Source organism: Schistocerca nitens, chromosome 2 (genome assembly GCF_023898315.1).
Source record: "Schistocerca nitens isolate TAMUIC-IGC-003100 chromosome 2, iqSchNite1.1, whole genome shotgun sequence".
NCBI classification, from domain to species: domain Eukaryota; kingdom Metazoa; phylum Arthropoda; class Insecta; order Orthoptera; family Acrididae; genus Schistocerca; species Schistocerca nitens.
The window spans coordinates 1,060,536,416-1,060,552,047 of record NC_064615.1 but is presented as its reverse complement, the minus strand read 5'-3'; the positions used below and the strand labels follow the sequence as shown (position 1 = coordinate 1,060,552,047).

General features: G+C 42.2%; 1 protein-coding gene across 1 annotated transcript in view; it reads left to right on the top strand.

The window, feature by feature from the left end:
* Positions 1–2,676: 2,676 nt before the first annotated feature.
* LOC126237422 (hemocyanin-like) overlaps positions 2,677–15,632 on the top strand; it is a 211,524-nt gene continuing 198,568 nt past the window's right edge. Inside the window, exon 1 of the mRNA XM_049947531.1 lies at positions 2,677–2,789. Coding sequence (XP_049803488.1) covers positions 2,771–2,789 — 19 coding nt within the window. The 5' untranslated portion in view covers positions 2,677–2,770. The remainder of the gene's footprint in view (positions 2,790–15,632) is intronic.

Here is a 15,632-nt window from a genome sequence, read left to right as displayed (position 1 = left end):
AGGTTACTACTGCAACATAAACAGAACGGAACGTAATCCCACGAGTTAATGAACTAACAAGCTTTTACACCATACGGATCTAAACGCTCGATAGAACAAAATGATTACAGATGAGGGCTTCCTTTGTCAGCTGATCAAGCCCCCTGAACAGACAAAAATATCAGGCTTACCCCTGAAAAAACAAAAAAAAATATTAATCACAAGATAAATCGGAAAAGTTGTAGATAATAATCAGTATTTGGTAGTAGGTCGGGAAAGTACAAATCCAACTCAAATGGAGGAGCGACCAAGTTTCAGCGCAAGCAAATTTGTGGTTATGAATAAGGGATGTCCTCACCGAAGAAAGAAGTAGTTCATCGCCTTATACTGGACGGCTCAATCTTCCCACAATTAGAAGGACTGCACACAGTCCTTCCGCGTTGTAGCTATGGTGCCCAACAACTTCATCTTCAAGCAGTTGACGCTTCGTGACTATTCGGCTTCAGAAGACTGTCCGGCAACAGGCCTTCCACAAAGTACCACCCCTCCCGGGCATGTTGCTCACGCCTCTATATAGCCGTTCCCCACGGTCTAACCTGCTCTCTGCTGTCAGCTTGCTTCAGCCAGAGATGTAACCAGGGCGATAGCAGAGTCGATAGAGTGCGGCGAGAAATACTGTCGCGCATGGAATAAGTAGGTGTAATGTTGAATAAGGAAATGGGAATGTGGTAAAACGTTTCCTTCTTTTTTACCGTAATTTTTATTCTCATAATTGATAGCGCAACGATGTGTATATAAAGAAAATTATATTTCAGTGACATTGAAGATAAGATTTTGATACGTGTTCAAAGATTACATTTAACGTGTCTGAACTTCCAGAAGTTGTAAAAGTGGTGAATGCAAAGCCACTGGAAACAAATGAAAGAGTGCTGTTCTTTTATCTTCTCACCTTTTCTCGTGTGTGGTTCGAGCTGAGCGGATGTAAGTATCGTAACTATATTTGTTAGAAAATCTTTCAGTTAAGCGCTCGAACCCACCTGAGATATTTATTCCGATCATTTCTTCGCTCTATGCAATATTTTACCATTAAAACTGTGCGGGTCTGATCGGTTTCCGTTTCCGAACGATGATGTCTGCCAGCCTACTCAGCGGCGTAATACCACGGAGATCTGCGTGGAGTTCAATAAGGTAAATGGTCGTATTAAAGCAGAGAGCTTTGCTGAGACGAATCACACTGTGCACACTTTAGTAAAATTATCTATCTTCAATGAAGGTTCCATCCATGTCGCGGTTGTTCTATTCTTCTAAATTGCTCAGTTTCATTGTGAAAGCACTACTGTAGGCAAGACAGATAGGAAACCAAAACACAAGTTTACATGTCAACTTTCTCCGAAAATGATTAAGTGATTAAAATAATACATGATAAGGTAAAGAAAATTGTTGATATAGTTAAAGGAGACGAAAACTTAATTGTGATGGTTGACTGGAATCCGGTGGTAGGAAAGGGAAGAGGAAAAATTGTAGCAGATCATGGGGTGGGGAGAGAAAAGAAAGAAGAAGTCATATGGTAGAATGTTTCATAGAGTATAATTTAATAGTTGCTGACACTTGGTTTAAGAATCATGAAAGAAGGTAGTGTATGTGGAAGAGACCTGGAAACACGGTAAGGTTTCAGATTGGTTATATAATAGTAAGACAGTGATTCCGGAGCTAGATTTTAAAGTGTAAGACACTTTCAGGGACATACTCTGACGATAAGTTTTTGATTATGAACTGCGTTAAAACTGAAGAAATTAAAAAAAGGTAACAAATTAAGAGAAGTATCAATTGAATAAACCAGGGATTGTTGAGAGTTTCAGAGGGACAATTAGGCAACCCTGAATTGAAACGAAGAAAAAGAATACAATAGAAAACCCATGTGTAGCTTTCAAAGGTGAAATAAGGGAAGCAGCAGAGGATCAAATATGTAGAACGATAATGCCTAGCAGAAATCCTCGGATAACTCATGAGATATCGAATTTAACTGACGATAGGAGGAAATAAATAATAAAAAAAACCTTTGTGTTCTGCCTTACGGCAGGTCTTGTCATGGGGGAAGCCTCGTCAGAGAGGTCCACCGCATGAGTGTCTAGGGAAGTGACTCCAGTCGTGGTTTCCCGTTGCCTTCCACTGATGATGATGAAATGATAATGAGGACAACACCCAGTCCTTGAGCGGAGAAAATCTCCGATCCAGCCGGGAATCAAACCCGGGCCCCTTGGAGTGACAAATAGCCGCGTGGACCACTCAGCTATCAAGGCGGACAGGAGGAAATATAAAAATGCAAAAAAGAAGTAGGAGAAAGAGAATATAGACGCCTAAAAGTGACGCTGACACTATATGCAAAATGGCTAGACAAGAGAGGCTATAGGACAAATGGAGGGCTGTGGAACAAGTATAACTAGTTGACAAGGGAGTGCGACAGGCTTGTAGCCTATCCTTGATGTTATTCAATCAGTACGTTGAGAAAGGGGTGAGGGAAACCAAGAAAACCTAATGACTTTGAAACGCGTACGTTTCATATGTATTCATTACCAGCGATGGCGAGGCATGACAGAATCTCTGACCAGAGAGTTATTTATCGTTGCTAGTCTGCGCTTGACCGCGCGAGTGTTCAGTTGCGAGTTGCACTCTGTCTGCAGTAGTACTCGGTCGGCAGTAGTTGTAGCGAGTGGACGGTTGTACTGAGCGGGCGTCGCCATGCGTCGACGGCGTGCTGTTCTTCCGAATCTGGTCAGGATTGTGGTGGACGATGTGTATTATTGTAGAAGGTAATGGAGCAGCATTGCGCTCAGCTAATAATGTATGGTAACTGTAATTAATTTGTTCAAGAAATGCCCCAATAATAATTTTTTTATAAAGTAAATCTTTTTAAAGAAAAGTAATCATTTTAATTTAAAGAATTTTTCCACCGTTTTGAAGAAAAAGCATTCATTTCAATTTAAAGAATATTTCCTATGCATTTCCTACAAGAATCAAAATTAAATATACGCCAGCATTGCACGGAGCTGTGCCGAAAAATAAGAGCAGATATAGACGCACTTTTACTGAGGTAAGAATTTTGGTTTAATTATTTCACAGGGCCGTAGGTCAGCGCTGTTGTCCTTATAAAATTTATCAGGTTTAATTATTTGTGTTGAGATGTTACATACAGTTCATGGTTCATTATTTAATTAATGTTATTGTGGGTTTGTGATCAATCTTCATCCCTTAACGATATTTTGTGGGGAGTTTACATTTGCGCAATTTTTATTCTTTAATTTTGCAAGGAGGTTACGCTTGGCTTATTTTTATTATTCACTTTTGTGGGAAGACAACATTTGGCACAATTTCTGTAATCATTGACTTTCCAATTTCTTGCGGGGAGGCTACAACTTGTAAGAACAGTTGAACGGAATGGACAGCGTGTTGAAAAAGAGATTAAAAATGTTGAATAAACTCTCACAAAGAAAATTGAATGTGGCCGAATCAAATCAGGCGACGCTGTGGGAACTATACTAAGAAATGACCAGTAAAAGTAGTAGATAAGTCTAGTTCTTTTGGAAGCAAAATAAGTGATTAGGGAATATTGATGGAAGATATAAAATACAAACTGTAAGTAGAAAAAAAAACACAGCGTTTCGTACGAGGTTAATTATAAACTCGTTTGTTCTTCTTATTACAGAAGTGTATTCGCCAATATCACATAAAAACGCACAGTGATGCTAGTTTCAGCGAAATTAAAACACCATATTTAATTTAGATCATCTGTATAGAGAAAATATTTACAGGGCCGTTCCATTTCGTCGACTGCTCACATTAGCTGGTTACAACTTATAGAGACAACATTCCATGGTACCGTCTCTTCTCATAAAAGTAGAGAATATCTGTGCGAACAGTGCGCAGTGGACACAAATAAAGTATCGTAAAACGTGTATAAGATGTCGCGTTCTTGTTAACATCTGATAGGACAGTTTCCTATCTGATATCAATAGCCACAACAGCTACAAATAAAATACATGAGATGCGTATAAAATGATTTCGTGTTGTATCCTTGCTGACATCTGATAGGAAATGTTCCTATCATATGTCAACAAGTACACAACTTAAAACATTTTATACACTTCGTATTTGTATCGTGCACTGTTCATACAGTAAGTTCAGAACAGTAAGTCTCGCGCTAATTATGTACGCAGGTTACTACTGCAACACCAACAGAACGGAATATTACCGCCAGGAGTTAATGAAATAAAATTCTCTTACTATGTGACGAGAGAAGGTACTGTGGAATGTCGTCTCTGTAAGTTGTGTTCACGTTAATATGTGAACGGTCGACGAAATGGATTGGCCCTGTAAAATTTTTTTCCGTACAAATGATCTGAAGGTAGTGATTTAATTTTGCTGAAACTAGTAATCATTGCGTATTTTTATGCGATCTGTGTGAACAAACCTATGTAAAAAGTTGAACAGCCAACAATGTTTTCATTCTGAAATCGCCTCCATCACAGCGGACAATGTCAGGTAATCATAAAACTTGCCTGCGTATATAGACAGTTCATCCATTTCGGAAATCGAGAATCTCGAACATTTTTGCTGTAATTTACATTGATACTGGCAAGATATCGGCTCCAGGGATTCAAAGATTTTCTATAATGTTTTAATTTCAATAATGTAAATGTGACGTAAAGTCATGCAGGAGGCAGGCGACCATTATTATAATAACCAGTAGTTCTATGTTCAGGCTGACTGGGTCGAAACGGCAAAAGCCAAACATCAGTCAGAGAATGACTTTACTGGTCATATGATGCGTTTCAAAATTTATCCACCAACAGATACCCAGGAGCGATTACTACATGTAGGTAAGGCACTTAACAAACATCCGCAGACTACAATCGGACAGACAGAGAGAGGGACAACAAAGTGATCCTGTAAGGGTTCCGTTTTTACCGATTGGGGTACGGAACCATGAAAAGTATTTCTGAAAAAGAAGAGTTTCTTTACATTTGACATAAATGTAAGTGGCAGGAAGTCTTTTCTGTAGGTGTTTGTCTCTGGAGTCTAGCGTTGTACGGGAGTGAAACGTGAGCGCTAAGCAGTTCAGACAAGCAGGTACTGAATCGAACAGGGGAGAAAAGGCATTTGAGGCTGTGACATTACAGCCTTTATCACTGCGATTTTTAACATGTAAAAGTTTTTTTTTCTGTATTCGCGTCAGTATGTGCGAACTTTTAACATATACCAATGAATGTTGTAACCAGATATCTTTGCCAAGCGCAGAATATCACGATAGCTATAAACTGTTATACGCTGCTATCGATCAGTAAGAAAACGATGCACCTATGTTTCAAAAATAACAATTGCCAATTTTTACTTCTGCAGGGAGCAGCGCCGCTCTCTAGCTGTTCTTCTGTGAATGTGTTGCGAGTCGGACGCAAAAGTATTGTGCTCCATACTGATATAATAATTTTATTGTAAATTTAAGAGTTTAAGTGATTAAAAATATATGTAGCCACAAACAAGTGAGAATGTGTATCATGAAAATTCGCTCCACCGCCACAATGGGTGGCCATGTTAATGTAAGTTTCCGTTTCATAATATAATACTTGAAGCCTTGAAGTTTATTTAATTTCAAAGAAAATCTCTCAACCTTATTTTCATTAATTATACTTGTGATAATCTTTTCTGTTTAAAAGATTTATGCAGCTTATGATCCAGCGTGTGTTCTGTCGGAACAGGAGGCTGTCGTGACGACATCGTTATAGTATTTATTCCAAGTTCTTTCAGTTCCGTTTATATGTTCGTACAAATCCAATTAGTTGGTCCCTTAGGTTTCTTTCATGTAACTTCTGTCTGTTTTCTCCGCGCGATCTTCCTCCGAAAAAAAAATTTCTGTTCATTTTTTAGTAATTTTCGATATCGCGAATGAGAAAAGACAGCCGCCTCCTGCTCCGAACGGAACACCACGACTTTTCTAACGTCGGAGAGTACCGCACGAATTTTCCGCTAAAAGGTAATAGAATTTCTTAAAGCTGGATCAATTACACATGTTGCTGCTGTTCTCCGACAAATCTGGTGTGATTAATAGTAATTTATTCTGTCACGACAAAAAGAACCAATTTTATTTTTACCAAAGCAACAAAGCTTTCAATTAAATTACGGAAAAAAAAATCATACCAGAAGGCACAACTCGACTAGAAGAAGGGATCGATTAACAGGACGCATCCCGGGCATGATAATGGAAACAATTGAGAGCGGTAAAAATCGAAGAGGAAAACCAAGGCTTGAATACAGTAACGAGGTTTAAAAGGAAGTAGGTTGCGGTAGTTAAGCAAAGATGAAGGACCTTGCGCAGAATATACCAGTGTAGAGCGCTGCATCAAACACATCTTCAGACATAACACCATAACAACACATGCTAATCACGGCGATTATTATTCAGTTTGATATCTGATGGATTATTTACAAAAATTTCATTAGAGCGTAAGTACGGCTCCAATTGAAATTTATCTTGAATGAAACACAAGTTTTCTAAATGATAGTGGATGAGCATTATGTACTATTTTTGCAGCATCCATTTCTGTAATGGTTTGGTAGGACTTTGAATCAACGACTTTATAAATTTAATGAGGTCTTATCTCTTGCATAGTGCATTAGTTAATAGAGATAAAGTACTTTAGTCCATTTCAGTTACATCATCATCCGATTTTTACTACTGGGTCATTGTTGAGAGTGCATACATGTGCTGGTATCACGACAACCGATCACTTCACGTGTCATGGATGGAGGAACAAACATGTAAAGGGCGATATCAGTCGAACAAACACCGCAATTCGAAGGCACTGTACAGAAAATGGTTCAAATGGCTCTGAGCACTATGGGACTCAACATCTGAGGTCATCAGTCCCCTAGAACTCAGAACTACTTAAACCTAGCTAACCTAAGGACATCACACACATCAATGCCCGAGGAAGGATTTGAACCTGCGACCGTAGCAGTCGCGCGGTTCCGGACTGAAGCGCCTAGAACTGCTCGGCCACCGCGGACGGCATAACATGTATCAACGCCTTTATCTGTAGCCATTTTGAAGTAAATGGTAGAGAATACTTCCCATTGTATCACTTATTAGGGCTTTTTCTTGTCCCATTAGGACACGGAGTGCGGAAAGCTCTATTGATTACACCTCTGCGCGCTGTAATTAACCTGAACTTGTCTTCGCAGTCCATAGGGAGAGATATGTGGGGAACTGTACAATATTCCTAGATTCTACCATTAACACCACTTCCTGAAACACTGTAAGTAGGTTTACGAGGGATAATTGGTGCTTGCCTGTCAGTTGAAGATTCTCTGCATTTCTGTGACTGCCTTGGGTCAAACTATGACTAGTGGAGCTGCCCTTCATTGTGTTCATTAAATACCCAACCCCATTAACTACATTTCAAGACAGTATCATTCTCTGATCCCAGTAGCATAGTAATTTCCGTAGAAGACTGCTTTATTAAGCAATTTCCACCAGTTCTAGAATATCGAAAATTGCCGCTAGCGGTGCCGGCCTGGATGGCCGAGCGGTTCTAGGCGCTACAGCCTGGAACCGCGCGACCGCTACGGTCGCAGGTTCGAATCCTGCCTCGGGAATGGATGTGTGTGATGCCCTTAGGTTAGTTAGGTTTAAGTAGTTCTAAGTTCTACGGGACTGATGACCTCATAAGTTAAGTCCCATAGTGCTCAGAGCCATTTGAACCATTTCGCGTCACATAGCACTACAACTCGAATCATTTACATACACCTCCATGATGTGTAAGATGTGACAGTATGGGCAAAAAAAGGTTCTCGATCTTGTTGTACACACATCAAAAAAGTTTTGAATCACCTCGGTTCCGAGAGTTCCGGAGCCTCTACAAAAAATTGGAATAGAGATCAACATAAACATCTGCTCATGAAAACCACACATTGCATGAAACTTCCTGGCAGATTAAAACTGTGTGCCCAACCGAGACTCGAACTCGGGAACTTTGCCTTTCGCGGGAAAGTGCTCTACCAACTGAGCTACCCAAGCACGACTCACGCCCCGTCCTCACAGCTTTACTTCTGCCACTACCTCGTCTCCCACCTTCCAAACTTTTCAGAAGCTCTCCTGCGAACCTTCAGATCTAGCACTCCTGAAAGAAAGGATATTGCGCAGACGTGGCTTAGCAACACCTGGGGGATGCTTTCAGAATGCTTAAGACAAGTGTCAACGAGAATACCGTCTTTTCATTTCCCTGAAACGTAGCTTTCAAAAGAATATCTGTCAGTCCAATGTTATGTATTGCGCCTCGCCCTCCCTTTCCCGCAGCTTTCACCTACTAGGCACTGTGAATCCAACATCCACCAGTAATGAGAGACCATGCAGACTCTGTGCCAACCTAATAAACTGTTTGTGCCTATTTTAACACGATGTCAGGGAGTTTTTGTTGAATTCTCCTCAGTTTCAAGCTTCATGGAACACTTACATCTGTCTCATTGGCTACAAGCAAGCTATCACTGCTCCAACGGAGTATTATGTGAAAACAGAGAACATAGAATTCTTATGATCTGCCTCCTGACTTTTGTCCCCTAGTGACTGAGCAGTTTGAAGATGTGTTGTCACTTTTGCTAATGGCATAAGGTGGTAGTTTCATATTTCAGAGTCAGTACTCTGAGCAGCTCGCATTTGACTGGTTTCTTGGGGCACCTTGCGTGACAAGTTTGTTGGGTATTTCTTTTGTTGATTTGTAAATCTGAGCTAGCCAGATAAGCAACTGTGATTATTCCTTCATTCAGTCTTCCTAAAGATTTAAATCGAAGTCCCATAATGTTAGCTTCAGTTTTCCACAAAAATTTTTGCATGTTTTTAAGAACAACGTTGCAGTGAGGTTCAACATGGGTTTTTGAATTAGAGTAAAAGTTTTGCAGTAGTGAAATCGACCTCCATTTATGAACTCTATTTTCTGTAACTTCTTATAACTTCTTACGTGACTAGGTGACCCTGACTTAACAAATGTACGGGGTATTAGTGTTATAAGTGCAGAGTTTATGATCACTGGTACCGTAATACATTGAAGACCCAAAGAAAATGGTGCACCTGCCGAATAACGTGTAGGGTCCCCGCGAGCACGCAGAAGTGCCGCAACACGACGTGGCATGGGCTCGACTAAACTCTGAAATCCCGTCCGGCTAGCCACGCGGTCTCACACACCACTTCCCGAGCGGAAAAGTGCGCCGGTCCCCGGCACGAATCCGCTCGGCGGATTAGTGGAGAGGTCCGGTGTGCCTGACAGCCTGTGGATGGTTTTCAAAGCGGTTTTCCATCTGCCTCGGCGAATGCGGGCTGGTTCCCCTTATTCCGCCTCAGTTACACTATGTCGGCGATTGCTGCGCAAACGGTTTCCACGTATGTGTACTCCATAATTACTCTACCACGCAAACATTGGGGTTACACTCGTCTGGTATGAGACGTTCCCGGGGGGATCCACTGGGGGGAGATAAATAACCCTGGGTTCGGTGTGGGGCGGCGGTGATGTGGGTGGACTGCTGTGGCCTGTTGTGGGATTGTGAACCACTGAGGACTACGGCGAGACGAAGCCTCTCCGTCGTTTCTAGATCCTCCGTTCAATACACAGTACACAGTACACAATGTCTGAAGTAATGCTGGAGGGAACTGACACCATCAATCCTGTAGGACTGTCCATAAATCCGTAAGAGTATGAAGGTGGTGCTGACCTCTTCTGAACAGCACGTTGCAAGGCATCCGAGATATGCACAATAATGCTCATGTCTGTGGAGTTTGATGAGTCTGATGGCCAGCGGAAGAGTTTAAACTCAGATGAGTGTTGCTAGAGCCACTCTGTAGCCGTTCTGGCATTGTGTGGTTCCTCATTGTCCTGCTGGAATTGCCTAAGTCCGTCAGAATGCACAACGGACATAAATTGATGCAGGTGATCAGACACGATGCTTACGTACGTGTCAGCGTCCAGAGTCTTATGTAGTCATGTCAGCGATCCACATATCACTCTAACTGCACACGTTTCATATCATTAATGAGCTCCCATCAACTTGAACAGTCCCCTGCTGACATGCAGGGCCCATGGATTCATGAGGTTGTCTCCATAGCCTTACACGTCCATCCGCTCGATACAATTTGAAACGAGACTCGTCCGACCAGACAACATGTTTCCAGACATCAACAGTCCAATGTCAGTGTTGACGGGCCATGGAGAGGCCTAAAGCTTTGTGTCATGCAGTCATCGAGGGTACACGAGGCGGCCCTCGGCTCCGAAAGCCCATATCGATGATGTTTCGTTGAATGATTCGCACGCTGACAGTTGTTGATGTCCGAGCATTGAAATCTGCAGCAATTTACGGAAGGGTTACACTTCTGTCACGTTGAACGATTCTCTTCAGACGTCGCTCGTTCCATTTTTGCAGGATTTTTTTCCGAGTTTCTGACATGTAAGGTACACTAGTGAAATGGCAGTGCTGGAAAATACCCTCTTCATCGCTACCTCGGAGATGCTGTATCCCATCGCTCATGCGTCGACTATAATACCACGTTCAGACTCACTTAAATCTTGATAACCTGCCATTGTAGCAGCAGTAACCGATCTAACAACTGCGCCAGACACTTGTTGTATTATATACGTGTTTCCGACCGTAGCGCCCTATTCTTCCTGTTTACATGCATCTGTATTTGAATACGCATGCCTCACCAGCTTCTGAGGCGCTTCAGTGTACGTACAAACATCAATGTTTTCGTTTCTTTTTATCTGCGTCTAACAGTCTTCTCGTGAACATACCATATAATTTACTACCTGATGGTTTCTGAACGGTCGTAACCGCACCACCAGGTGGACTACGCATGGCAGTATAGTCAAATAATTGTGTCCAAACTTCAACAACCAATCAGCTGCCAAGCGGGAACATAAGCATTAATGGCACGCTCTTGCCACATGTAACTGCAGGTACTTACAACCTAAAGACATACTCATCGTAATAGCTATAATTAATAGCCTGAAAATGAATTAATACAGATGTAATGTTCTTCAGTACACTGTCCTCTGTCGCCGAAAAGAGTATCTCGCTTATGTTCCTAATACAATGTACAATCAGGAATACATTAAGTTATTTTCTTAATGTGATGGTGTTTCCGTTGTGTGCAGTAGACAAATTATGAGCGGAACGAGACGTAAAATGTAAATATGTTAACTGTTATGACGATGGGATAGCCCTCGCTCGGTTTAGTTCAGAGCTCAAAACTACTTATTAAAGTAGATTAGTTTGAAGGTGTACGAAGTTATATTGAGACCAAGCCGTGTCTTCTGGGTCCTTCAGTTCTTTGTCAAGCAGTTGAAGTATTACGTGAAAATACTTTGGTACTGAGTCTCAGACGTAATCCAAGGGTTATATTTTAATGAAATTCAGTTGATGTATTATTCAACCTCGGGTCACGCAAATTGTTTAATTACCAATACAGAGTACTTAACAAGTAATCATATGGCTCCCACACGGTGAGCACCTCTACTGGCCTGTTCAGCGGCCGAGTTACTGTGTAATGTATTCAGGTCATCTGATGATGACTTGCTAAGAAGTCGAAACTTTTTGTATGACCCGCTGTTAACAAAGAAAATAAAATACATTCTTTAAGTGATTGTTTCTGTGCTACCTTTAGCCGGTAGATCTTGACTGCGTGTTTGAATTAACGTTGTGTAATGTAAATACCACCACAAACACATTACTTGCACGAGCAAACACAAAAAAACCAAGATAAATCTTTACTTTAGAACGTTACGTTCATGCCTCGGAGAGTGACCACGTTCGCTGTTCTTCAGTATTGAATAACGCAAGAAATCGGCTTTCAGTCTGATATACTCGAGTCAAATAATATTTGACCGAGGATTCATGTCATCTTTACGGCTATAGCACGGCAGGCATACCAATAATTATATCGTAACGCAGATACAGGGTGTTTAAAAAATGACCGGTATATTTGAAACGGCAATAAAAACTAAACGAGCAGCGATAGAAATACACCGTTTGTTGCAATATGCTTGGGACAACAGTACATTTTCAGGCAGACAAACTTTCGAAATTACAGTAGTTACAATTTTCAACAACAGATGGCGCTGCGGTCTGGGAAACTCTATAGTACGATATTTTCCACATATCCACCATGCGTAGCAATAATATGGCGTAGTCTCTGAATGAAATTACCCGAAACCTTTGACAACGTGTCTGGCGGAATGGCTTCACATGCAGATGAGATGTACTGCTTCAGCTGTTCAATTGTTTCTGGAGTCTGGCGGTACACCTGGTCTTTCCAGCGTCCCCACAGAAAGAAGTCACAGGGGTTCATGTCTGGCGAATAGGGAGGCCAATCCACGCCGCCTCCTGTATGTTTAGATAGCCCAAAGCAATCACACGATCATCGAAATATTCATTCAGGAAATTAAAGACGTCGGCCGTGTGATGTGGCCGGGCACCATCTTGCATAAACCACGAGGTGTTCGCAGTGTCGTCTAAGGCAGTTTGTACCGCCACAAATTCACGAAGAATGTCCAGATAGCGTGATGCAGTAATCGTTTCGGATCTGAAAAATGGGCCAATGATTCCTTTGGAAGAAATGGCGGCCCAGACCAGTACTTTTTGAGGATGCAGGGACGATGGGACTGCAACATGGGGCTTTTCGGTTCCCCATATGCGCCAGTTCTGTTTATTGACGAAGCCGTCCAGCTAAAAATAAGCTTCGTCAGTAAACCAAATGCTGCCCACATGCATATCGCCGTCATCAATCCTGTGCACTATATCGTTAGCGAATGTCTCTCGTGCAGCAATGATAGCGGCGCTGAGGGGTTGCCGCGTTTGAATTTTGTATGGATAGAGGTGTAAACTCTGGCGCACGAGACGATACGTGGACGTTGGCGTCATTTGGACCGCAGCTGCAACACGGCGAACGGAAACCCAAGGCCGCTGTTGGATCACCTGCTGCACTAGCTGCGCGTTGCCCTCTGGTTGCCGTACGCGGTCGCCCTACCATTCCAGCACGTTCATCCGTCACGTTCCCAGTCCGTTGAAATTTTTCAAACAGATCCTTTATTGTATCGCTTTTCGGTCCTTTGGTTGCATTAAACCTCCGTTGAAAACTTCGTCTTGTTGCAACAACACTGTGTTCTAGGCGGTGGAATTCCAACACCAGAAAAATCCTCTGTTCTAAGGAATAAACCATGTTGTCTACAGCACACTTTCACGTTGTGAACAGCACACGCTTACAGCAGAAAGACGACGTACAGAATGGCGCACCCACAGACTGCGTTGTCTTCTATATCTTTCACATCACTTGCAGCGCCATCTGTTGTTGAAAATTGTAACTACTGTAATTTCGAAAGTTTGTCCGCCTGAAAATGTACTGTTGTCCCAAGCATATTGCAACAAACGGTGTATTTCTATCGCTGCTCGTTTAGTTTTTATTGCCGTTTCAAATATACCGGTCATTTTTGAAACACCCTGTATAAGCTCATAGGACAAAAAAGTTGTCACCTCAGTGAGCAGGCACAGATGAATTGTGAAGCTTTAACAGATGGCGCAGCAATCGAATCCCATGCTCAACGGCGTACAATACCTCTACGTGAGGCATTTATGTTTCAGGCGGACATTGTGCTTAAACGTGAATAAATGTACGGACTGGACAGAGTGGCAAAAAGAGGCATTCGTGTTTGGCCGTGCTCATGGCTATACGGTGTGTGAAGTTGTTGGATTTGTTGGCGTTCCGCAGGGGACTGTTCAACATGTCTACGAGCAGTGCTGTAACACACGTGGCCACGAAACATGACGTCAGCGTTACGACCGGAGAAAGATTCCATCAGAGAGGGACCGGACACTCGTTACACGGCTTGTGAATAAAAATCGCCTCCAAATCCGACGTGAATTTCAGCATGCAGTCAATAAAGTTCCATCCCCACTTGTCAGCGAGAAAATATTGCGACGGGATCTGCTCCCAACGAATATTTGGAGTCGGTCACCTCTCGAGAAGCCATTTTTCACATAGGTACATAAACAAAACAACAGCAAAGCTACTGGGCGGGAAGGAACATGTTGGAATTGCGGGCAAAACGCCGTCGGCATCCCCGCAGTGTGGATCCTGGCGGATCCTGTGTGAGTGGTTTAACCTGTATATGAAATACCCGCACAAATTCGAGACTCACTTCCTAACCGAAGCCAGGCAGTTCTCAAGACCAGGGGCCGAATTACACGGTATTAAATGACGCTTGTAATAACTTCGCTTGAGTTGACCAATTTTTTGTCCCGTGACCTTATAAAAGGCTGCGTCTCCCGTGAATTAGAAAAGTGCCTGTGAGTGAGACATATACGTAAGTTCGCTGTCAGTCTTTCTGTATGACAAAATTCTGACTTCAGAATTGCTAATTTTGAAAACGTGCGCAGTCTCGGCGAAATTTTGCTATACGTGAAATACCTACGTACCTCAGAGGATTACGACCTACAGACACACAAAAGAATTTAGTAGATGGTATTAACACTTTTGAAATGGGATCAAAATATTTATCAGTCTGAATGCACAGTTTTCTTACTGTCCACAACATATTACTATATTATACGAGGTGTGGCTAGAAAAAAACTGGACTAGTACTGGTGAAACAATAAAACGAATGCAATAAGGCTGAAAGTCGCGTGGCCTGTCACGTGACTCTCGCTCCGCCTACTGCTCGAGTTTCATCTGCCTCCTGCACTCAGTCTGCCCGTGGCGTCTGTTTTAAGTAGTTGACGTTTTGTCTGTGCGTCGGAAAATGTTGAGTGTACAGAAAGAACAGCGTGTTAACATCAAATTTTGTTTCAAACTAGGAAAATCTGCAAGTGAAACGTTTGTAATGTTACAACAAGTGTACGGCGATGATTGTTTATCGCGAACACAAGTGTTTGAGTGGTTTAAACGATTTAAAGATGGCCGCGAAGACACCAGTGATGACACTCGCACTGGCAGACCATTGTCAGCAAAAACTGATGCAAACATTGAAAAAATCGGTAAACTTGTTCGACAAGATCGCCGTTTAACAATCAGAGCAGTGTCTGAGTTAACAGGAGTTGACAAGGAAAGTGTCGAACAAGTTTACCGATTTTTTCAATGTTTGCATCAGTTTTTGCTGACAATGGTCTGCCAGTGCGAGTGTCATCACTGGTGTCTTCGCGGCCATCTTTAAATCGTTTAAACCACTCAAACACTTGTGTTCGCGATAAACAATCATCGCCGTACACTTGTTGTAACATTACAAACGTTTCACTTGCAGATTTTCCTAGTTTGAAACAAAATTTGATGTTAACACGCTGTTCTTTCTGTACACTCAACATTTTCCGACGCACAGACAAAACGTCAACTACTTAAAACAGACGCCACGGGCAGACTGAGTGCAGGAGGCAGATGAAACTCGAGCAGTAGGCGGAGCGAGAGTCACGTGACAGGCCACGCGACTTTCAGCCTTATTGCATTCGTTTTATTGTATCACCAGTACTAGTCCGGTTTTTTCCTAGCCACACCTCGTATTTGTACATGAGCTCCTTGGCTGAAACTTCATTTAAGTTCTTGTGAGTGCACTGCCGTGTCATTATATAAT